At 55.1% G+C, this 24,698-nt stretch overlaps 1 protein-coding gene across 3 annotated transcripts in view; it reads left to right on the top strand.

Annotated features, from left to right (window-relative positions):
• The window catches only part of WBP1L (WW domain binding protein 1 like), a 93,081-nt gene extending 79,617 nt beyond the window's left edge, over positions 1 to 13,464 (top strand). For all 3 annotated transcript variants that reach the window (XM_075935566.2, XM_075935565.2, XM_075935567.2), the window contains 2 exons: positions 9,497 to 9,658; positions 11,265 to 13,464. In XM_075935566.2, coding sequence (XP_075791681.1) covers positions 9,497 to 9,658; positions 11,265 to 12,016 — 914 coding nt within the window. In that variant the 3' untranslated portion in view covers positions 12,017 to 13,464. The remainder of the gene's footprint in view (positions 1 to 9,496; positions 9,659 to 11,264) is intronic.
• The last annotated feature ends 11,234 nt before the right edge of the window (positions 13,465 to 24,698 follow it).

The raw sequence follows: 24,698 nt of genomic DNA, 5'->3' as shown, positions 1-24,698 counted from the left end.
AGAATTGTAAAAGAAAAACATTTCTCCATTTGCAGACAGCACGGTTTATATTATTGATGTCCTGAACCATACTCTCACTAATTCTCTGCACGCATTCCTTGGGACCTCGAAAGTGTTTTTCCCCCAAAAAAATCCTCAGTCAGAATATTTATACTGAGAACCCTGTGAGTTTCCAAAACCTTTGCAACCTGTGTTCCCTGTAATCTGAGCGCTTGTGTGGCCAATCAGCAGAGGTTCAAATGCCTCTCAGCTGATTTGTAGTGCACCCACAGCTAGCTTTTGGATCCAACTGATGATGCGCATTCGCACATGCTTTGGTGCACGTGAAAAAATTCATTCTGCACTAGAGTCATGAATAGTTAACTGGGAAGCATCACGATTACCAGGGGATTCTTACCAGGTATGGTTAACCAGCGCAGCCCGTGCTTAGACTAAAATAGGGAGAGAAATTAAGAACAACCTTGTCACTGTTAATGTTTCAGAAATGTTGTCACTTATTTCTCCGCCATTTATAGCCAATTTCAGGAGTTAAGTTGAGCAAAATCATCTTACAATGGCGTAGGCCGATCCATAACTATTCAGTGTAGCTTGGTAAGAGTCACAGAGAGAAGGGGAAAGGAGGTGAGACAGTACAGAGCTCTTGGCCCTCTTTACTGGTTGCTTTGTTAAGTGGGAGCAGCAACAGTCTTGCCTAGTCTGAGCTGTGATGATCTAGTGCCTCCGCAGCACCAAAGAAAGGCAGGAGAGTTCCTTAGGGATGCGTCCTCGGGGGTATCTACACTGCGTTGGACACCTCTGGCTGCTGACTTTGGCTAAGGGGGTGTTGAATTGTGGTGTAGACAAGGGAGGGGGTGTTTGAATTGTGGGACCCTCCCACCTTGCAGAGTCCTGGAGTCGAGATTCTAACGCAACCGTCTAAACGGCAGTTAAATATCCCCTTAGCTGAGTCTGGCTAGTCTGAGTCAGCAGGCCCGGGCCAGCACATAGTGTAGTCATCTAGCCCTCAGCAGCCATTTGCCCTTCCACCCTCTTGCCGCTTGGGGCTGCTTGTGTCTTGGACTAAGTTCCTGCGAAGCTGTGCGGCCACCCAGGTGCACAGCAGGGAGAGTTGTCCTCTCCCCCACCACAGCCCTGGGCCATCCTGCACCCCAAAACCCTCATCCCCAGCCAGGGCCCTCCCCTCCCCCCCACGCACCACTCAGCCCCACTCCTGTCGCACATCATCTCCATATTGGTGCACATAACAAAATTAATTCTGCACGTGGGTGTAAAAAATGAGAGGGAGCGTTGCTCTGAGAGCTGGCTCTCCAGTGGCCGGGATGTGTTCTGAATCTTGGTGTTCATCTTGGATTTGAGGCCGCTGTTTCAACTCGCCACTTGTGTTCGCAGAGCAGCACCAGGGGTTCATTGGCTGGTCTTCGCCGGGCCTCTAGCGTTGTTACTTCCTCTGGCGCACAAAGGAGTGCTATATCTCTCAATGGCTTTCCCCAGGATGGAGACAGAGTTACGTAGCACTGCTGCCTCTATTGACTGGAGCTGAAAGACAGCGAGGCCTCAAGCAGGAATGTTCCCAGCTGGTTATTCCTGGTCTTTTGGAGTGTTAAGCAGTAGTAGCCTCGTATGGCTGGAGGCTCAGCATTAGTTGCACTTAATCTCCATCGTCACAAGCTCTGAGGACGAATAAACAGGGGTTGGAGTTTTGACCCTTCTGCTCTACAGACATTTGTTGTATTGGGCAGCTGCTACTATTGTATGGTAACTTACATAGTCAGTAGCCTCACAGTCTGGCATGGAACAGCCTCGTCTCGCATCAAGCAGCGTGGACCTGGCCTTTGAGATCAGACTGGTCTCTTCCCAATGCTACTTGGAGGACTCCAGTGCCCCAAGATTGCAACGCTGATTAAAAGGGGCTGCCCATTCTTGAGTGACAAAAACATTGATCCCGGAACTCGCTTCTATTCAAGCATCTTTGGGCAGGACGCTGCTACCCGCAAGGATGCCTGTCAGTTAGTGAAACGGCCCCACTCCCAGCACTCGATGTTACACAACAGGCCTGAGAGACAGACGCCCACTGCAGTGTCTTTTGGCTTGGCCTACGGGAGGTTCCTGCCAACAGAACAGTGGCATTTACCCAAGTTTACCGTGATCTCTAGGGCAGATTATTCTGTTCCTGCCCTTGCAACGTGAACACGAATGAAAACATGTTTTCCATCGTGCAGTGGATAAAAGAAGCGTCCCTCGGTGTGAGCTTTGAAACGTTGCCCTTGGTGAGCATGGCCGTTATGCCTCCTGCTATCAGACAGAAAATGACCCTTCCCCATTTTGGTGACATGTTGTTCAGGTGAGGCTTAAAAAAAAATCTGGGCAATTCCACGGTTCTACTGGGAAGGGGGACTCAGTAGTAATTAGGGATGTAAGCGACTGCTTGAGTAGTTGACTACCTGGTAAGCTTAGTCTTATTGGGTAGTCAAGTCACTACTTGAAATTCCATCAGCGACTCGATTGGCTAATTCACCGCTACTTAACATCCCTAGTAGTAATTCGACATGGTTACTGTTTCCATCCCATCCCTGCTTTCTGTCTCCAAAGGCAGATGTGTGACAGAAAAGGGGTTGATTGTACTGGGAACAGAACCACCAGCCATGGGATAAGGCCTGTTTTGGCTGCGTTCAGCTCCGTCTTCTGCTCTTACTGGGACAGTGCGTTTGAGGCTGTGCATGGAGCTGACGTCATGGTCTCGAGTGTCTTACAAGACAAGCTTTTGACGTGTTACGGCACAGAGCCCTGGTGCAAAAGCCAAACTCCCTGGCTTTGAGTCTGATGCAATAGACACTTTGCAATTGCAGCACTACTGCTTTATCCTCCACAGAACTTGCTCTTGATCCCAGGGTGTTCTGAGCGAGGTCTTTTTTGAGCTGGGGGTGACCTCTGCTTTTGACAGAACTGTGTAGTAAACTGATCAATATTCAGAAACCTCCGTACATTTGATCGTTGTCCTGTATGGCCTTTTCACCAGCAACACGAGCCTTTCTGTCCTAGGGATGTAACATCCTGGTAAAAAAGTTGACTGGTTTAATCAGCTCATGGTGATCCTGCATCGCGGGCTGCTCCAGGCTGGCCAGGCGCTTTGCAGCACGGGTGGGAACTGCTCCCACCGAGCCTACCACGCTGCAATGTGGTACGATTGGTCCGGCCAGCCTGGAGCAGCCCCCTAACTGTTAACCGGTTACCCCAGTAAGCAAGCCGGTAAGGGGCATGCTTACCAGTTAACCCTACAATGTCATTTCTGTTTGTCTGAGGGAGCTTGGTGCCATGCACCAGCAAGCCAAGAAGTGATCTTTCTTCCAAAGAAGGCACTTTACATCGCAGGGTAGCAGGACACCTGCCTGTCCTTGTATCACCTTCCCTGGAAGGGATCATTTTGCTCCAACCCATATGAAGCCAGCAGTTACCTTCCAAGTGGGAGCGAGAAAGTTGTTGATACACATCAGGGAAAGATTTTTCAAAGGCACAGAGGGCTCTTTCGGGGGGGGGGAGCACCAAACTTCTGTTTTGCCTCTGGGATATCTCCCCAGTTGTTTGTCTGAGGGAATTTGCTCTTTGCTTTCTTCGTCTTTGAAACAACTCCGGCAAGGCTTTTCCTTAGTTCCTGCTGAAGAACAGTTTATCCTGTGCCACAAGGAAACCGTCTTTTCTTTTGTGCTCATGCTCCAAGGGTGGGAAACCAAACGCAGAGCGTACTTACAGGGTGGGAGGCTGTTCTGAAAGCCCTGCCCAGGGAATTATTCTGGAGACATTCTGTTGCCTCTGGTACACAGGAAGTCGGACTAAATCGGAGTGGGCAGCCCGAAATGGAGGATGGGCTGCATGAGCAGCCCTCCTCCACCTCAGTGTGTCACAGCAGCCCGCGGGAGGGATGTTAAAATCAGATTAATCAACTCATCCGATAGCCAATGGAATCTCCATCGACTATTTGATCGATTGATAAGGGCGCCTCCGCTTTGAGATGTGGCAAGAGCCCACCCAGCTGTGGCTACGTTTCAAAGGTGGAAGTGCCGCTGTGTCCCCCGCTGGCCCCAGGCTCCACGCGGCGCTTCCGCTTTGAAATGTACAAGAGCCCCCGCAGTTGCCGTAGAATCCCGTTTACTCTCCTGAACCGTTGTGTAGCGTTGCCGTCTGTGCCGCAGCTGCCACACTTCACCGCGAGGTGCTTGTCTATCAGTTTGGGCTCCTTTGGGATAAGATACACGTCGGATTCATCTGCATAATCTGGAATCCTAAGTCGTGGGTGGGCGCTATCTCTATCACAGAGCTCTGCTGGCGCAGCTGCGATGGCTTACCAGCGGCATCTCTCCAGCCCTGGTTAACGCGCACACTTACCAGGACGCAAATAATTCCTGGGGAAATGAACCGATGAAATGGACGAGAGTGAGCCGCTCTGGTGTTCCGTTTAACCGCCCTGTCCTAGTTGGGAAGGGGGGGGTGTAATTCACAGCTGTTCTTGCAGTGTGGCTGTGGGTGACTTGTCTCCACATTTCAGTTGGGATTCAAGTGGGAAAGTTGATTAAATGAGATCTGAACCTGTCTTGGGGTTGACTCCATAGTGAGGAAGGACCTGGTTTCACTTCCTAGCCTAGCAAGGGCCTGAGCGAGTGGAGAGCGTCTCTTTCAAGGGGAGGTTCTGGGCATTCACAGCAGCCAGAAAAGGGCAGATCGGTCCCTCGGGGTGGTGCTGGCGATTGGAGGGGGGCGGCCCTCCGTACAGCGCTCTGGATAAAGGCCTCTTGGGTGTGGGAGGGATGGGGGAGAAATAGCAGCGTTCTGACACCTGGATGGAACTTGCGTGCAGCTCTTGGGACTCAGACATTCACCTTGGTTTCCGTGACCCTCGCAGGACGCCGGGCAGAGTGGACTGGCTGGAAAATCTGACTTAACTACCGAGGCGTGCTGCTCCTGCTGGGATGCTCCGCTGTGGGAGGAGGGGGGCCCACGCCCAGTCTGGCTAAGGGGCTCTCCTGCAGGCTGCCACGCTAAGCAGCGGGCAGAAGAAGGGGGCTGGCTGGAAGTGCACCCCACACCGGTCTGGGGCTGTCCCTCCTTAGGGAAGGGGGGCTGAATCCCCCATTCCTACCGACGCTGCTGGTTGCTCGCTGTTCCCCTGCTGTCACTGTCAGGGAGTGAGAGGAAAGAACACGTCGTCCCTGCCTTCTTCCCTCCTGGCTGGGGCAGGGAGGGGGCAGAGGAGTGTGTGACCCACCCTGTGAGTTTTCCTCTCGCCTCCGGACAGTGACCGAAGGAGAAGAGCAAGCAACAAGCAGCGTCGGTAGGAACCAGGCGGGGCGGAGGGGTCAGCCTCACTGCCCTTCCTAAAGGGCGCCCTTGCTCCCTCTGTCCTGAGTAGGGTTGCCAGGTGTCCGGGATTAACCCGGACAGTCCAGTATTTTCGCCTCCTGTCCAGTAAAAAAATTCAGAAAATACCGGACACCTGAAATGTCTGGTATTTCCTGGGTGTTTTTTTTCCCCTGCCAGGAGGTGAAAATACAGGACACCTGACAACCCTACGACACACTCCGCAACCGGACCCAGCCTCCCTCCCAAACCCCCACCTCTATCCCAGCTTATCTGGGTCCTCTGGGGCTTGTCTTACGGCTAGTCCTGAGTCCTGCACTACCTTGTCCTCAGCCCTCTTGTTCTGATTCCTGCACCTCCCTACACACACCTCAGCCCTCCTGTTCTGATTCCTGCACACGCGCACACGCACACACACCTCAGCCCTCCTGTTCTGATTCCTGCACACACCCCTACCTACCTCAGCCCCCTGTTCTGATTCCTGCACCCCACACACACACCTCAGCCCTCCTGTTCTGATTCCTGTACACACACACACACACACACACACACACCCCTACCTCCTATCCTGCACTCCACCCCTGCACACCTAAATTTCTTAGAAGTTTCTGCACCCCTTATTCTCTTCCCCCTGTCCCTAACCCAAGGATATGATACTATAGTACCTGTAAGAAATGTAAGGCCTCGTTCTGCGAGCTTGGCAGCACAGTAAATTGTAGTTGTGTGTGATGGGTACAGTGAAATTATTCAAGGTTAGTGCTGGTGCATTGCTTTCGGTCCTGAGTTCGGAATGAAATATTTCTCATTCCCGAGATTCCTACGTTCTGCATCCTCTCTCTCCGCACCTTCTAAAAATAAACAGGCTTCTTTTTCTCAGGAGGGGACCTCTTGAATTTCACTTTATTTCAATTAATGCTATTTTATACGCAGAGGAAACACTTTTGCTATCATGTATAATACCAGCATTGGAAATGGGCATTTATCTAGTTAGTGTGTAGGAGCAGAATAGAAAATTGTAAATGTCCCATTTAAAAGGAAAATCTTATTGCAGCCTTAATGAGGGAGAAGCTGTCAGCCGCTGCATAATATATGTGTTTTAAAGGGATGCTTCTAAGTGAGTTAGGCCAAAAATTAGGTTTAAAAAGAATAAACCAGAGATTAATCTGAACCAAACACTCCTAAGCATTGTGGCTAGAGGAGGCGGTATCCTACGGCAATGAGTATTTCTAGAAAGATCATCCTGGGATGAGGTGGTTGGGGTTGGTTTTGATTTTTGGAAAGAATTGGATAAAAAGCGTTTTATGTTGTAAAATTTCCTTGTGAAAAAGCATTGCACCATTGTGCGAACATGCACAAACCGACGAGTTTGAACGGCTGACTTCATGCTCTCCAAAATGAGAGAAATGAAAGCAGTGACCTTAAAGAGTGGAAAACACTGATGAGTTTTGGTTTCTTTAAACTTTCCTTTTGGATGATCAAAGGTGCTGGACTCCAAAAGGAAATTTTGTGTTTGAGATGTGTGTATAAAACTATAATTTTTCACCGGAAACACTGTTACTTCACTGTTTTAAGCACACGCATGGGAACGCAAACAAAGACGATAATTGACAAAAACAAATTCTTGCTGCAGGGTCCTTTACCTGCCAGTAGGGGATGGATAACCTCTTTCCCACCCTACCCCCGTTCCTCCTAACCCCAGGAGAGATCTAGCCCAGAGTTTAACTTCTAGTTAGGTCTTTAGAGACATGGGTACAGGATCAGTCTTTTCTAAATTCAGAGCTACTCGTTCAGCCTGTGCAATTAAAGGAATACAAAATCAAGTTAGGATGCTCCACGCCGGGGTTCTGTGGCCTTCTCTCTGCTTGCTTCTGTCACAGGGAAAGATCTGTTTTTTGTGAACAACTCAATTCCCTCCGGTTCCATCCAGTCTGATCCCTGCACTCTAGAGCTGGCTCCAGCTCAGAGAGCCCACAAGACCCTGAGGGGGGCAGACACTGCTGTCCCATCCCTCCCCTCTCCTACCCCGTTCCAGCCCCCTGCCATGCAGGAGAACAAGTTAAAAATCACTTAGAAAAGTTAGATGTCGTCTGCAAGACACCAAGGCTGATGGAATGCATCCTGCAGTACGCAAGGAGCTGATAGGTAAAGGCTCAGATACCTCCTCTATCAACTTTGAAAAATTATGGAAGTCAGGAGAGACTAATTGAGGCCTAATCAGCACAGAGTAGAGCGGAAGAATGACTTCTCGGTCTTGCTCACAACACACCTGTTAATGCATCCCAGAATCAGGTTTGCTTTTTTCCCAAAGCTCTTGCCACCTCTCCCAGCTTGGTATCATCTGCAAACTTTATAAGCGTACTCTCTCTGCCAATATCTAAATCGTTGATGAAGCTATTGAACAGAACCGATCACAAAACAGAGCCCTGCAAAACCCCTCTTGTTACACCCTTCCAGCATGATTGTGAACCCATTAATTACTCCTCTCTGAGAACGGTTAGTTACACATCCACCTTATAGTAGCCCCCTCTAAGTTGTATTTGCCTAGTTTATTGATAAGAAGATCATGCAAAACCGTATCAAATGCCTTACTAAAGTTTAGGTATACCACATCCACCGCTTCCCCTTTATCCATAAGATTCGTTATCCTATGAGTCAGGTCGATATCAGACTTGTTTTCTATCCCTAAATGTTAAACTTGCTTTGTAATCTGCCAGAGTCCTTCCTATACAGTCCCAGGCACCGACTCCAGGGGTTTGGAGGTGCTCCCGATTAGCTGATTGCAGGCTGGGGCAGGGCTTGAGAGAGGGTAGCAAGCAGTCCGGGAAGGGGACGGAGTGGGGGTGGGGAGAGCAGAATGAGGGCGGGGCTGTGGCAGAGGGAGTGGCCTGGGGGCAGCGCGGGGTTGGCACACCCCTGGGGAAAAGAGAAATCCCGCGCCTGTGTACACTGCTGCTCGGGTGAGATCTATGCTGTGAAGGTGACGTGTCCTTCTGGTCTGCAGTGACCTGGTTTGCCATCGTCCCCTCTGCACAGCCCTGTCCATTTTGGCTAGGACAAACACTTGCGATGGGTGAGATTTTAAGGGGCTACACGGTGCCTAGACACCTGGCAGTTCTTCGTCGTCTCTCCCAGCGCTCTGCTCTTTCAGGTGCCGAAGCGCATGTAACATTTCCCAGGTTGCGTTTCGTGCCAATGTATCCCTGAGTCTGGTTGTAACCTGTATGTTTTTGAGCCCAAGTACAGCATATGTAGGGCCCTACCATAGTCATGGCCATGAAAAAGAAGGCACCGACTGAAATCTGGCTGTGCATGTGCTTTTACCCCTACGCTCCAGATTTCACGGGGGAGACCAGCGTTTCTCAAATTAGGGGTCCTGATCCAAAAGGGCATTTCAGGGGGGTCGCAAGGTTATTGTAGGGGGGCTGATGGTATTGCCACCCTTACCTCTGCTTTGCTGGCAGCCAGAGTGTGGCAGCTGTTTGCCAGACACCTGTCCAACATTGCGTCTGCATTGCAGCAGGCCACAGCTCTGCCTTGCGAGCTGGACTCCCGGCCAGCAGCCGCCACTTTCCAGAGGCGAAGACAGCACCGCTGCCAGCAGCAGCACAGACATAAAGGCAGCAGCTCTACAAACCTATAGCTGTGAAATTGACCAAAGGAGACCATGAATTTGGTAGGGCCCTAAGCAGAACATCTGTGGAAATTGAAGCTTTAGGTTTGCACCTTGCTGCTTTTAAATATTATCCTCTAGGGATGGGAAAGTGGAACTGTGTAAACGGTTAACAGGTGAGCCAGGGCTCATCAGTTAACGTACGTGGTTACACACAGGCTCCCAGTACGCAGGGAGTGAGCTGGCTTAAGAGCCGGTTCCTGGTGTGCACTAGCTTCTGCGGAGCAATCTGGCACCCTGTGCTGCTGCCTCTATCAAAGGCAGTTACGCATGGTGGCAGGTGGGAGCCGGCACACGTGGGAAGTTGCCTGTCACCCCACGCATAACCGTGTAATTGCTGACATTTTACTTAAGTTACTTAATTACATCCCTGTTCTCTAACCTTTTCCACTGCATCTTCCGTCCTCCCCTCGCCCCGTCCCAAGGAAGTAAATTGCATTGTTGAGAACTGTTTCTTTTCTTCCTCTTCGTTCCCAGGGTTCTGGCTGGTGTGGACTGTCATCATCATATTAAGCTGCTGTTGCGTTTGCCATCACCGGCGCGCCAAACACCGCCTCCAAGCCCAACAGCGGCAACACGAGATTAACCTGATCGCTTACCGGGAAGCCCATAACTACTCGGCCCTGCCGTTTTATTTCCGTAGGTACTTCCTACAGAGGGTCTGAATGTAACGGGGGGCAGGCTGGCTTTTGGAAAAGTGAAAGCCAGTGAATTGGTGAAGGTGGGGAGAAGCAGCTGGGTCAGAGCAGGAGGTTGGGAGCTGCTCCCACCCTGCTTGTGGTCCGTGGCAAGGAGGAAGTAAATTCTAGCTGCTGGGAACTCGAGGCCCTACTGACTCCGGAAGCAGATCTGTGCCAGCACCAGGACCTAATTGCTGGCCTTGTTCTGCTCCTGGATTATCTGGTCCTGCCTATGGAGAAGGTTTAAACAGACCCTGTTCAGGAGAGCTTGGGGGTTTCTGTGCTACTCCTGCCATCTCACCTCTTTTTACAGCTGCTTTGACTGGGCTAGAGGAAGTAGCTTGACAGAGGTTGGTCACCCGGGGCCTGGTGGGAACAGAGCCTCACCTGGGAGCCTTCTGGTTCCCAACCCTTCTCTGCACACTAGACATGTGAGGTTCCCAGGGAGCTGGCCAGTTCATTGTTACTGCAGCCGCAGGAGCCGTATTGGCGGGAAGAGGAGAGCAGTTGCCCTGACGTGTGCTCATATAAGGACGTGTCACCAGGAGTTTCACCTCTTAAAGAAAGTTTTGATCGGTTGCTTAATTCCATCCACTTGAGCCAGTTTTGCCTCCTTAAGAAAATCTTTCATTGACTTGTGGACCCCTTATAAGCATAAATAGAAAAGTGATAGAGATGCAGCCGTGTTAGTCTGGTCTAGCTGAAACAAAAAACAGGACCATGTAGCACTTTAAAGACTAACAAGGTGGTTTATTAGGTGATAAGCTTTCGTGGGCCAGACCCACTTCCTCAGATCAAATAGTGGAAGAAAATTGTCATTGTCCTTTTCATATGTGTTCATTTTTTTAAATTGTATCCTTTGGTATATATGGTTGTGACAATTTTCTTCCACTATTTGATCTGAGGAAGTGGGTCTGGCCCACGAAAGCTCATCACCTAATAAACCATCTTGTTAGTCTTTAAAGTGCTACATAGTCCTGTATTTTGTTTCATAAATAGAAAGTTCCCCTTGGGACTCCTGGGGCAGCATTACTGTAGCCACACCAGAAATCCTGAATCCAAGGTTAAAATATGGACAAGTGTCTTATATTCCATGTCACTGGCCCCCCCTTACATATGCAAAAAGCTTCAGGAGGTGAAATCTTTGTTTTTTTAATTGAACCGTGTATGCCTATAGAACCCCAGCCTCATAATCACCTAATCCATTTCTTGCCTCCAAGGCAGGACTGTCATATTTAGTGCTATGCCCAGGGTGGTCCTGTAGCTACCGCATGGGACTGGGAGTCTAGAGATCTGGATTTTATTCCCAGCTCTGTACAGACTCCCTCTGACCTTGATCTAGTCATGCCTGCTTTCTGTGCCTCAGTTTCCCCTTCTCTGAAATGTGACTACTAATACACCCTGGATGGCATAGGGACTGGTGCTAACTCCTCATTGCTTGGTTTGGAAGCCGCTAGAGATGGGCCAGGAATTATTACCTTTGGTGAATGACATTGACCGATTGTTAAATAACAAATGTCGGGAAAGTTGCATGTGAAATAACTTCTCCTACTTCCCCATTTTAGGATTTTTGCCAAATTATTTACTGCCTCCCTATGAGGAAGTGGTGAACCGACCTCCAACCCCTCCCCCACCGTACAGTGCCTTACATCAGCAGGGTGTCCAAGCAGGCAGCAATAGCACGATCCCGGATACACCCCGAAATCTACAGCCAGCCCAGACAAGCTCTCCTCCAGCTCCAGGTGGCAGTCACAGCAGCACGGACAACACTGGGTCCCTCAGTGTCCGGGAGCCAGAACCCTCCATGACATTGGTTGAACGCACAGTCGCCAAAGGGCAGGGTACGGAGCCAGGCCACTCCAGCACTGCAGCGGAGCTGGAGGAAATGGCCGATCCCGTACCCTTCCCCGATAAGGAGTCAGAGTGCAAGGAGGAACTGCTGAAAGACTTCAGCTGTGAAAGCCTAGACCAGAACACCGCGCTGCCCGATGCCAAGGACAAGTCCCCCGGCAGGCACCGCCGTTTCACCGGCGACTCAGGCATCGAAGTCTGCATCTGCAACCGGGGCCACCCCGACGACGACCTCAAGGAGCTCAACGGGCTGATGGACGATGCTTTGGAGGGGCCCCTGGACTTCTGTGACAGCTGCAGCGGGCGCCCCCACGGGGATGAGGAAGAAGGGCTTTTTAATGCCTCCGAAGAGCAGCCCCGTGAACACAACCACCACCATCTGCCTCGGCACCCGGCGTGTGTCCTCCTGAACACAATAAACGAGCAGGACTCCCCCAACTCTCAGACCAGTCACTCGCCCAGCTAAAGTGGCTGAGTCCAAAGGGAGCCCAGAACAGGCTTAAGAACAACTTAAAAAAAGGTGACACAACCTTCCCCCCCACCCCCCAGATGTGCTTTTGGGGACATTCCCAAAACTCCTGCTTAGGAGGGTGGACAACTGTTCTTGCTTTGTTTTGTTTTTTAAATCACACCCCTCCTCCTACATAGGGTAGGGACTGCAGGTTCCAAATGAGACTTCCCTAACGATGATTTGGGTGATGGATTATTGTTGGTCTTCGTTTTCCAAAACCTGCTTGATCTTGCAAGTAAAGCTCAGCAAGTCTAACCCTGCGAGGATGAGAAATGCAGTATGGCTGCACCCTCCAGGTGTCTTCCCCAGAAACGCACAGCTTCCGATCGCCCTGGCAAGCTGCAGCCCACCAGTTCTGGTTTGAGTCGTGCTCTCGAAGGAGTAGAGCTAATCCAGGTTTTCCCCCACACCGCTAAGTCACTAGGTCAGAACAGCGCTGTCCCGCTGGTGCTTCAGGAACAGGTAGGGGGAGGAGATTGCCCACGCGAAGCTGGTTACGGACAGACCAGTTTCTTCCAGGTAGAGTGTTAGTCTAGACCGTACACGTCGCAGAAAAGGTTGCAGGTTTTGCCTGCACCTCTCTCTATTTTAAAGGCAAGTAGATGGCTTTCATCGATGCCTCTCAGAGCACGCCTCTGAGTTAGAATCCGGGCAGCTGGGCTGCCTTTCCAAGTACTGTGGTCGCTACGTGACATTCAACTTTGTGTGCTGCATCCAGTTTGGCCTTTTTTTTTTTATTTTATGTTTCATTTTATTATTTGTACCCTTAGGGCAGCACTTTAGTTGAGAGGACAAAACAAAAAACAGGGCTGTCTTCGGCCAGTGTGCCTTCAAGTTCCAGTGATGCATGTTGAACAAATGGGAGACAAAAGCTCCATCCATTGCAAAAATATTACTCGCAGTGGAGACCTGGGCAGTATTCTTTTTGTTTTTATCCAGACATTTGGTGTGATTCTGATGCTGACCACTGAAGAAATGAATGTCTAAGGGTTTTTTTTTAAGGTGCCAAGTGGCTACTGTATGACGGCTGGGGGTGTGTGTGTGTGACTGCAATACATGCATGTCCTACTGGTAATACGAATCCTGCTGTAAGACTGCAAGACAATTTACTGTAGCTTTGCTTTAATAAACAGTAGAGTTTTTGTTAGTATAACCCAAAGGGGGGAAAAAACAAACAGCTGAACCTAACATTCCCTGGAGCATTCCTGTGGATGAGGGCAGGACTCAATCTGTGTATGACGTGTACTTGGGTGTCCCTCTAGCTTCCCTTCACTTTTCGGTCATTTCAGCCGTTACTGTTACGGGGGGAACAGAAACCTTAGCACAGGCATTCAGATCTGATCGATCGAAACCAAAATCAGTTTACAATAACGTGGAAACCAAATACATTGCCTTTTCTGTAACTCAGTCGCGTGCGTGTCATTTTGTGATCCGAGAACAAACGTCTGGTTCAATTTTACTGGACATACACGAGGTTCTACTGGTAACGAATGTGGGTTGTTCAAGGTGTTTCGTTTAAGTACGTGACAGGGCGTCCCTGCTACAAGTTGCCCGGTTTACATCCGTTCCGCACTAAAGTCATTGATGCTTTTAGGAACTGATGCGTTATAAGTCCTCCAATTCCCCGCTCTTAAGTCACGCCAAAAAAACACCCCAGTTGGCGCCAGTGGAAGTCAGCTGTGGGAAAAGAATTCCCCGCTTTAAGTTGTTTTACTAAGTCCATGTTTTTTGGAACGTACCTTGGACTTGCAGCCAGGCCGGCCTGTCCATCTCTGCCGAAGAGAGCACATTTTAGTATGTGCTTGTTCGTCTGAAATGGGCAACTTTTTAAAGGGCAGCCCTTTCTCTCTCCTCCCCCCAGCTTCTGCCCAGCCGCCTGTCCTGGGCTTTTCTCTGTGTCCACTGTGGGGGTTGCTGTGGTGGACAGGACCCTGGAGTCCCAGGGACTGTTGTGCCGGTTTTGTGGTGGAGGTGGGGCAGGCTTTCAACGTCGGCACTTGCTCCACAAAAGGCCGGACCTGGCCGTTCCTCAGCATGTACCCGAGGTGGATGCTTTCTCCTTCCCCGTTTTGCACTTTGCTGGGTTTGCTGTGAATCCACTGGTCTTCTGGGTACCTGAGGGTGGCCACCCCAAGAATCAAGCGGCTCCTCCCCCCATTGTCGTGCAAGGTTGGAACGCTCCCCCACGTTAAGAGGGTTGATTCTCGCAGAGGGCACCCTTGGCTCCTCACCTGCTTGGGAGCCCCCTGCTGGCCCGGCCTCTTCATCTACACCAGGGTTTCTTAAACTGTGTTCTGCAGCACACCGGTGTGCTGCGGAGAACAGAATTCAAAATGGCCGCTCTTAAAGAGGCAGGTGACCTTTTTTCTCAATAACTTTCCCCGGACCCTTTTTTTTCCTCAACAAAAAATCCTTGGTGTTCCTCATTAAAAAAATGTTTTGGTCTTCCTCAGTCTTCAAAAGTTTAAGAAACACTGATCTGCACCTTTCCAGCCTGCTGGGTTCCTGGCCCCCATGTGCTGAGGCAGCCTGGCTTGGAGCACAGGGGTTCTCCAAATCTCTTCCATTCTCCCCAGAGCGCTGCCCAGCCTGAATCAGTGGGCAGGGGACCCGTGTGTTCCTGTCGGGCCAGTTGGGCCTGTCCACTGGGTGGAGTTGTGCATTCCTGTGGCTGTAAACCTACAATCTGCCCCGGGGGCCCTGACCTCGACTGAGTGAGCCTGGAAAAGAATTTGGCTGCACCCTGCACCAACCAGTTCTATGGCCTCAGTCCCTTGGATCGGGGTAGCTGTGGCCCAGATCAGCTTGTGTTTCTGGCTTTCTGCTGCCTGCAGCTGCCCTCCCGCTACCGGCAGTGTCTGTGTGAGAGCCGAGAGCAGCCCTTCGGCCCTTGGCAGACGCGGATAGGAACGGTGGGGCTCTGTTCTGGTCCTGCCACCTGCCGAAGTGGCACCTTGCGGTGGACCAGCCCGAGAGCCCCTTCTGAAGGCAGGAGAGCTGCTCTGCAGAGCTCCCCGGTCATGGGACGCCAATTCCGTTTCCTCCTTACGCGTCACCGTCGGTTTCCTGCCTTCCCATCTCTCCACTAGCTCACCTGGGGAGAAGTCGCTGCCATCCATGGAGACCTGAGAGCCAGGTCCCTCGCTATGCCCTCAGACAGGGCTGCCAGCTTGGCTCCCTCCTCCCTCGGAGCAGGGGAGACGCCTGAAGGAGGGAGTGTCTGTCTCCAGACATCTCTGCACATCCCCAGCCACCTGATCCAAGCCGCTATGGGGAGGTGGCCCCCAGAGGCTGGTGGCGGCGACTCAAGGGGCCGGATCTGGGTGATGCCCATGTGCCAGGCCTGCTGCTGCTAGGGCTGCCTCTGCCCGTCCCTCGCGCGCTGCACGGCTCCGGACTCTCCCTCGCACAGGGCCAGGTCGCGGCCTGCGTCCCCCGCCCCAGCTCGGCACAAACCCAAAGGGGATCACTTGGCTGTCGCCCCCTTCAGGCAGCTCCCCCCCTCCCCCCCGGCGACAGTTTTACCTCACGGCAGCAGACAAGATGCTAGGAGCGAACACATCCTACATCAGGCTTCAGGGAGGCCCGGATAGGCAGCAGGTGCCGGCAGAGTGCCAGCTGGAGCTCTGCTCTCCTTCCCCGCCAGCCCCCCCAGCTGTGCTCTCCCCTTTCCGGCCCTTCCTCTGAGCCTGGCGGGGGCAGTGTGGCGGAGCTGAGGGGGCCCACTGCAGCTCCTTAACCCTTTCCTGGCCGCGGTGGGGTGGGGGTGCCCCGCTGCAGTTCCACTCAGCATGAGGAGGGGGACGGTCAACCACGGCCTTGAGCTCAGACTTTGAGACTCGCTTTTCCATGCCCTGAGCAAAGACACTGAAGTGCTGCGGGTGGCCCAGGACTGCGGCATGCACGGGCCGCGCCAGACTCCATGCGCCATCCCGCCCCGTCCTTTCCCATCACGGGGTGCCTTTCTGGAGGTGTTTCCCCTCGTCGCTCTGAGGCTGGGCTTTCACTTGGTCTTACATGTGCAAACCCTTGTGCTCTGGCTCCAGAAAACCACCCCAGGGCGAATCTGCAGGTTGGGAGCCAGGAAACCAACGCTCTACCCAGCCGTATCTTCTGCGGCAGAGCAGGAAAGCTAAATCAAGGCATGAAGAAAGGGGGTAGGGAGGTGCCTGGGTGTAACTCAGTGTGTCCTATGGCCAGCTTGTGGTTATTGTGTCAAAAGCATTATGCAGACAACCCGGGCGCTAGTCACCCCTCGCCACAGGCGCTGGTGCTCGTAATGAGAGAGAGACGCAGTCACCGCTTTCTTCTGAAGGACCCTATGGGATTACACAGCGATCTGCTCACTCGCTATGGAACTGCGGTGGTCTCAGGGGTAAAACCCAGGAACTTTTTAACAGCGCCTGGCAGTCCTCAGCGCCGCCGCACACGAGCACAGGGAGGGAAGAGCTCTTGGGAGCTGCAGGAGGAGTCTGCTAGGCAGAACGTCATCTGCATGGAGCCAGCTGGGGGTGCGCTGCCTGGGAGGTGCCATGGCTAGATCGTGGGGGGTCAGCCCTGAGCACTTGCTGGGTGCTTGGGACTCTGGCAGAGCCTGTGTTCGCACACACACTCGCCGTAAGGCTGTTGTGTAGCTGCTTGTGATGTGGTTACTGGCTAATTGCATGTTGTGTTCAGCTTGACCCACCTGGGAGAGAGCGAACCCACAGCGCGCACACGAGTCAGGAGCTGGAAATCTCTTCCAGCCGATGATCTGAAACCTAAAGCCAAAGAGCGGTTTTGAGCCTCGTCCAGAATTTCCTCCCTAATCCATCAACTTTCTTGGTGCGTCTGCGCCTCCCTCCCCTATCGCTTCTGACCTGCACTCCAGTCCTCTGCGGTGCTGAAGGTCTCCTGTGTCAACGCTCTGTGCCGGTGGGCCTACGTCTAGACTACAAGCCTCTTTCGAAAAAGAGCGTCTAGACTACAACCAGTACTTTCGAAAAAGCGAGCCAGGCAGTCTGGATGCTCCCTTTCGAAAAAGCCCTGTTTGCATTACATAGCGCCTTTTTTCGAAAGAGCACTTTCAAAAAAAAGGCGTTCTTCCTCGTAAAACGAGGTTTTCCGCAGTCAAAAAAACTGCCGCGTTCTTTCGATATCCTTTTGAAAGAATGTGGCTGCAGTCTAGACACAGGTAAAGATTTTTCGACAAAAAGGCCCCTTTTTTCGAGAAATCCCTGTAGTCTAGACACACCCTGGGAGAGCTCTCCTGTCGCTCCAATGAAACCACTCCCATTAGCCGTCGTCGCATCTCCCGCTGGCGGCGCGTCCACACCGGCCTGTCTGCGGTGAACCTTGCGTCCCGCGGGGGGTCTGCGTTACTGACAAGTGCTAATGCAGACGTCCCCGTGGTGTTGGATGCTCATGTCTGCAGAATTCCAGGCCTGAGCCAGGGTGAGGGGGGCGTAGTCCAGCTCCGACCAGCTTCTCAAGTACCGGGTCAGCTTGCTCAGAAACCGGAGAAACGGGATCATTGTTGTGACCGAGGTGAAATGCGCAGCCGCCACTAAATCTGTTCGCAAGTGGCGTCTGGAGCGGCCAGCCATCCCCTGCCGTGACCTCTCATTCCGGAACAGGAGCCAAGAGGCTGCTGCCTGGCTCTCCGTACCGCTGCCCTTGGGTGCGTCGTTCGTCTGCCCGCTCTCGAACGGCCCGCAGGCTTCAGGAGTTGTGTAAGGACGCGAGCGAGTCTCGCGCACTCTCGGCCGCTCCACGGGGTGTGCAAGTTTTGCAGGAGGGCGAAGCGAGTGTGTGTGTGGGGGGGGGGCAAACACCAGCCTCGAGGGACGGTGCCGGCTGCTTTTCAAGCCTGCGTCGTGGCCAGTGAGATGGGGAGACTCTGAGATGGGATTTCAAGAAACTCGCCCCCCTCTTCCTCCGTTGTGGGTAACATCCCCTGCCCCCAGCTCCTCCTCCGCTCAGTTCTGCTCCAGTGTTCATGCCTCACATCAGGGTCTTACCCACTTTCCCTTGGTCCCCTTTTCTTGTGCCGAAGCGGGTGGCGGGACATTGGAGATGCAACTTGTGCGCCGGCCCCCAGATGTTCTCAAGTCCTTCTCCCACTGTCTCCCTCCCACTTCCCCCCTAATGAGCCAGATCCTGGGGGGATAAAGCCCAAGAGCGGAGCCCTGCAAGGAGCAGCCGTGAGCTGCAAAAGGGGGGAAGCTCGGAGCAGCTGGCTTGAGGAAGCAGCTCCAGGCACCAAGTCCGGCTCTTGGAGTGACACTGAGCTGTGACCTAGCCCTGTGACATAGGCCTGGGACCCCCAGGAGGGGAGAGGGGCGCAGCCTGGGGGGTGGAGGCCTGGGAGGCCGGTGTGCACGTGAGGAAGGATCCCTTTGGCCCGGGGAGGGGGGAAGTTTCCTTTGGGCTGAGTTTGTGGAGGAGCTGGGTGGCAGGGGAAGGCCGGCCACGAGGGGATCCCTGGGTAGCAGGCACCCCCTATTCCAGGGGCTCCATGTGGCTCTGATCCCCACTCCCATTCTGGGTCAGGCCGGGCAGCCGCCGCCCCGCCGAAGGCCGCGAGAAATGAACGACGCAGCATGTCTTCTGCCGGTTGGGTTTGGTCGGAGAACAGCTGTGTCCTGAGGGCTGGGGCTGGCCAGGTTCAGCTGGCCGGGTGCCTGGGCCGGAGCGGCCGCAGGTATTTGGATGGCATCTCCCACCCCGCCTGGCAAGGGCTCGGTCTGCGGCAGGAAAACAGCTCCCTGCTCTCGCTTGCCCTGGGAGCCGTGTGACCTTGGGGTGAGCAGGACCGGAGAGAGGGGAGGTACACGCCTGAGGAATGTCTGACTGCAGCCGCCAAAGGGCAGAGCCAGGCCCGGCTGGTGCCAGCTGCAGACCTGGGGCTGGGTGGAGCCGCAGGGCCAGCAGACGGGAGAGCTGAACTTTTCTTTCTTCGCTGACGTTTTGGATCAGCTCTATGCGGGGTCTTAAACTCCCGGCACCGGAGGCCCTGAGGGGGTGTCCGTATCCAAGCGCTGCTCTGTCCCTGCCTGACTCCCGCCCCGTCTCTTCCCACCCCTGCTCTATCCTCTCCCCCATTGCCCCCTTCCCTCAGGGACGTGACCTGGGGGATTCCCAGGGGCCTGGCGGGGGGTAGCAGCAGGGGTCAGGGCCCATCACACTCGCTGCCGCAGGGCCTGGGATGGCTCTGCCCAAACCTCCCCCGGCCACAGAGATGGAAGTTTTCCGGAAGGCCAGAAGTCGCTGTAGCCCCGCTGTGCTACTGGTGGTGGGGTGGCAGGCGGGGCTGGGCGATGGGGGGGGGGGATGTACAGAGACCCCCCAAGCGCTGCCACAGGGGGGTGCCCACTGACCCACGAGGAGCATTTGAGGGCTGGCACGGGAAACTGAGTACGAGACCCCTGCACTACCTTGGCCTCGTCCCTCGGGGAACCTTTCCCTCAGGGCGGCGCTGCTGACTGAGCTCAGCTGGGTGCTCATTGAAAATACCGGCAGCGTTAACGGGTTCTCTGCCCGCGCCACCCTTGGGACCCACGCCTGGGGGGGGCTGGCCTGGGGTCCCTCGAGGGGCCCGCTCCCTGGGGTACCAAGGGCCATAGCAAGAGCGATGGCGGCCTTGCTTCTCCCACGGGGATGGGTCTGCCACAGACTCGGTGCAGCCAGTCGAGGCCCCCACCTCTGCACAATGGACAACAGCATTTCCCATCTTCCCTGGAAGGGGGGGGCAAGGAAGTCGCATTCTCAGGCGCTCGTTACCGTTTCTGTCCTTTCGGTGGCGCTTCCGAAACGTTCAGCAGCTCCCTGGCTCGCGCTGCCGTCAGGAATTCACAGAGCGCGCCAGTGGGCGGGGCCTGGCTCACGTCTAACGCTGTGGACGTCCGAGAACGTTTAGAATCCGAGATTATCCCCGTTGGCCCCTTGCACGGGCTGGCTGGGTTCCTGGCTCCTCCCTCGCGTCTCTCGGCTAAAGCAGCCGCGTGGCGCTGTCGTGACTTTTGGTTCCAAGCCGTTTACGTTCCCGGGGCCGCCGTGAGTGCCGTTTAATCGGCCACATCTTGCCGCGAGCGCTGTGTTGGCGGCTCAGGGGATGAGCTAAGGAGGGAGGCTGCAGGCGCTGCAGAAAATTCATCTTTCTCGGTGGCGTGGGAACGGCGGAGGCTTTGGGAGCATCCTGGCTTGACAATTTTCACGTTACCCAGCACATGCACAAGTGAAGGGCCTGACACTTCTGCTAACTTGGCCACGTTGCGCCTTCTCCCTTGGTGCCATCTGAGGAGCTCTCTCCCCCAGGGGAAAAGTATTAAACCTGCGATGCCACATACAGGCTGAAAGCCGGGGCAGCATGAACCTTGCTGCAGGAGCCTTCGCCTTTGCATCGTCTTTCCCTATGCACGCCGAGGCCTTTGCGTTTCATTTCCTAGGTTTTCCGCGGGAACAAGGACTGGAGCTTGAGAGGAGAGGCCGTCGGCAGGCCCTTGGGAGGCTTGCTTTGGGAGGGCTGCATTATGTTGCCTGCACAGTACAGCCTCGACTCCAGCATTCGTTAGGGCTCATTTCAAGGAAAACCGGCTTGCGGTGGGCTTGGCTTGATTCTCTTACATTCTCCCTTCATGTGGGGCCAAGTACAGCTTGTGGCAGAGCCTCTGTTCCGATGCCTCCCAGAAAAAGCCCCGAGCTTTCCGCCGTCATACACACGTTTTCCGTGGGTTTCTCTCCTCTGACGAGCCTCGTGGGTTACTGGCATGTGCAGAAAGCAGACGCCTCTTGTGTTTCTTCACCTCCCTGCCTGCTCTCCATCTGAACCCTGCAGAGACGCACACTCATGTCCTGTTTTCTCCCCTCTCCGCCCGCCCGTGAAAAGACCCCGAGCGGCCCGGGGAAAACACGCAACACGACGGTGATGACGCACGCAGCCTGATTTCAAAATCAGAGGCTGCAGCATTCTCATCAGCTGGTTTCTAAGCAGCCAGCTGCCCTCCTGTTCCCACAACCACAGTTAGCGGAACTGAAGGGGGTAGCAACTTCCAGGACGGTCCGTGGATTTGCTGCACTTGGGCGTGTTACCCGCCAGCCCTTGGGGCTGGTGTGCTGGGCTCTTTGGGGTCGGGGGAAGTGCCGGCTCTTCTGGGAAGTTCTGAGCTGTGCTAGCCCCAGCCGGGGCCAAGGGAGTAAAAGGGGAATTAGGAGCCTTTGTAAACCCCCGCTGCTTTCTGCTTTTAACCCGGCCAGGAGTGGCGGCGAGGTGGGGTGAGGCCTCCGCGCATGGAGGGGAGCGTGTTAGTGCCAGCGGTGGGATCTCAGACTCCTTGCTCTGGGTTTGTACTCCTCACGAAACGCTCCTCTTCTGGGGGAGCCATCCAGCTCCTCCCCTCTGCTTCCCCCACCCCACCTCACCTGCACCCCGCCGGGACTCTGGAACCAGCCTGCTGGCAATGCTACCTGTGGGCAGTTAGGGGTGTGGGAGCAGAGGAGGCCTAGTTGTGCTGCTTCCACTAGCATCCCCTGAAATGATCCCTCGAATGCAGCAGGAGCTGGGCTGTTGTCCCTGGGTTGCCCAACCACGCCTGCGCCTGGCAGGGGGTTAGACTGGCTGACCCGGGCGGCCCCTTCTAACCCGCTGGTCCGTGGAGCCCGGAGCTGGCCCCGCACTGACTTCAGGGGCAGGCTTTCAGTGCTGGGGCCTAAGTTCTCCTGAGGCTGATCCAGCCCCGGTTCTGCAGGACGCTCCAGTCTGGAAGCATGTTCTGAGGCCACCGCCTCTCTCGGTGCCTGGGCAGCGAACGGGTTTGACTCCCTGGTGCCACACGCGAGTCTCTTCGGAAACTAGGGCACAGACACCCTCTCCCACCGCAGCCGGGGGCTGTGATCTGTCCCAGCGCTTAATGGCTTGCACATGTTTCCACTTGCAGCTGTGGAATTGGGCTTGTGTGAAGAGTTGCTGACACCCCCCCCCCCCCCCGCAAATGGCGAGAGAATAGGGCCTGCTGCGTTCTCACCCGTCCTCCTCAAGTGTCTCTCCCTCGGCTTTATCTGCGTGGGGCTGTTACATCCCAGGACATCTGCCGGGGTGCTACCGGCTCCAGGAGAGGCAAGTTGAACCTGGGACCCCTGGAGCTTAGTGTTGCAGTTGTCACAGCTTGAGCGCTAAAGTCAGCCGGCTCTTAGCTTAGGCGGTAGAGCTCCCTTGGTCTTTCTCTCACTGTCAGTGGGGTAAGTGCCACGCCATGGGACACGGAACCACGCTGTGCGTGTGGGTTACCCTCACGTGCGAAAACCAGGCTGCAGTCACCAGGCACAGCTCTGTCCAGGCACCCCTCCGTGCTTGCGCCCATGTGGGGATGGGGACGGAAGCCACCGGAGCGGGGAGACGCCGCTCGGCCCACGACAGCAGCTTCCATCGCCCACTCGTGGCACCTTCGTGCTTTCTCCTGTGCGCTCCCTTGGGCCTGGGAGACGCGACCTGGCAAACACTCTCCAACCAAACTCTCCGTCAGAATCCTGGACCGCTCACACCACAGCCTAGCCTGCTGCCCAGTATTGTCTCCATAGCAGCAGGTGGAGGCCCCGCCCTTTGCCCCAAGCCCTGCCCCTTCTTCCCAAGACCCCGCCCCTTCAGCAACCTCTCCCCGGTGGAGACAAGCCCCATCCAACCCCAGCCCTGAAGTCCAGTCTTTTGGCTGGCCAGGAAGCCGGGCTGTTGTGACCTCAGCCCTTCTGGGTGGCCAGGGAGCGCAGGGAGTTCTGGGAAGGCAATGCCTTCCCTTGCCTCCACTACCCGCCGCCCAGGAGTGTTTTCTTGTGCTCTCTCCTCTCTCCGTGTGCTGCCCGCTGTCTGTGTTCTTAGGCTCAGATTCCACGTGCCCCCCACAGGTTGACAGTCTGTGCTTGTTCTGCACCCCGCACAACGGGGCCCTGCTGCTGGTCATGTCTGCAGGGAGCGTGGGAAGGGGGGGGGGTTAAGCTGCTGGGAGGGGCCAGGGAGCTGGGGAACAGTCCAAAGGGATGGGATGGGCAGCTGGATTCTAGCTAAGCTAGGAGCAGGGGTGAGGGGGATGAGGGATGGATTTTTGTACTCCGTGAGGGAGCTGAAGGGGTGGCTGCAAGGAGGAGTAGAAAAACTGGAAGCTGTGTAAGGCGTTAACGCCTCCCCTCCCTCTGGCCACCCTGTGTGTGTTTAGGACCCGGTCCAGCGCCCCGTGGAGAGGGAGCTGGATCAGGCAGCTGTACTGTGGTTTGGAGGCCAGGGCTTCCCCTCCGGCACGTAAAGCGCGTGCGAGGGAAGGAAACGTTTCCTCTGAGAGGCAGCCGCAGGGAGTTACCATAGGAACGGGTGCCGGAGTCCGTGTTGGCTGCCCCCCTGGATCTGTGGGGCTGGTGCTGCTCCACCACAGTGGGAAGAGCCTCTTGGAGCACCCCCTTTGTGCCAGGTCTCGCTCTTCCGTCAGGGCAGCCCTGTGGCCTCGCCGCCTGCAGAGCCTGAATCTCTGGGCTTGCGGGCGCTGGGCCTTCCCGTCGTGGGGCTCAGTGCAGCAAGTCCCCCTCAGCCGACCTGGGCTCAGAACTCATCCCTCCTCCGGGCATCTGCCGTGACGCTCGAGCAGCATTTCCCACGGTTGGTTAGCCAGGCCGCTGGCCGGGCCGGCCTTGGGTTAGCCCGAAGAAAGGGGGTGATGGCAGGGCCCATCTGGGCAGCCAGAGCCCAGGCAAGCTGTAGCCAGACGCCCTCTTCCCTCTGCCTCCCTGCCTAGTCGGTTCCCAGGCGAGACAGCTCCCAGCTTCCACCAGATCCAGCACCTTACACCCCGCCCCATCCCCTTCCCACTGATCAGCCGTCCCTCTGACTCCGGGCTGCGTTCAGCTGCTTCCTTAAGGACCCCCATTCTGCGCAGAAAGGGAGGTGACATCCCCGGTGTATTTTAGTTTGCCCTAAGAGCAAACTGAATCCCCCTCCAAACTGGGTAACAATGCAACAGATGGGGAAACTGAGGCACATAGTCATTTTTTTTTTAAATGGCCATAATTCTCCTTCCTCCCAGGCTGCATATCAGCTGGTAACAGGTCTGAGCACTTGGCGGGTTGATGCCAAGGGCGTTGTAGCGTCACTTCTCCCACTCGAGATTGGGAGGAGAACCAGCCGGCAGGAAGCAGGGCTGCTCAGGAGGGGTCGGGGTGAGCAGGGCTGGCTGTGGGTGGGGGAGAATCGGCCAGCAGAGAGCAGGACTGACCCAGGCCCATGCAGATCCCAGGGCGCTGCCTGTCCTGTGCCCGGTCCCGGTGAAGCACAAGCGAGTCCAGCTACGGCTCCGCAACGCGCTCCAGCAGCGCTCAGGGTTACGGACAGGCGGGCGGCCTGTGAGCCTAGGCTAACGAGGCAGTTCCTAGGGCGCTGCCGGCCCGGGCGCCCGATGATGACGTCACGGCTATTGACGGCTGTGCAGGCGGAGGCGCCGATCGCGCCTTCTACCTGGGGCGCCAGCTGCAGCAGCCGGCCTTGGGCCACTCCTGTGGACGGGGCTTCTCCTCCTCCCCAAGGCGTCGCTCCTACGTCAGACGCAACCAGAGGCTCCCAGCGCCAATCGCGCCTCCCAGCCACTCTCCCCGCCCCCGCCAGGCTCCGTCCGGCGCCTACCCG

Source organism: Pelodiscus sinensis, chromosome 8, assembly GCF_052426305.1.
Source record: "Pelodiscus sinensis isolate ZL-2025 chromosome 8, ASM5242630v1, whole genome shotgun sequence".
Classification (NCBI taxonomy): Eukaryota; Metazoa; Chordata; order Testudines; family Trionychidae; genus Pelodiscus; species Pelodiscus sinensis.
Note: the sequence above shows the minus strand (reverse complement) of the source record. Positions and strands in the feature narration are given on the sequence as shown.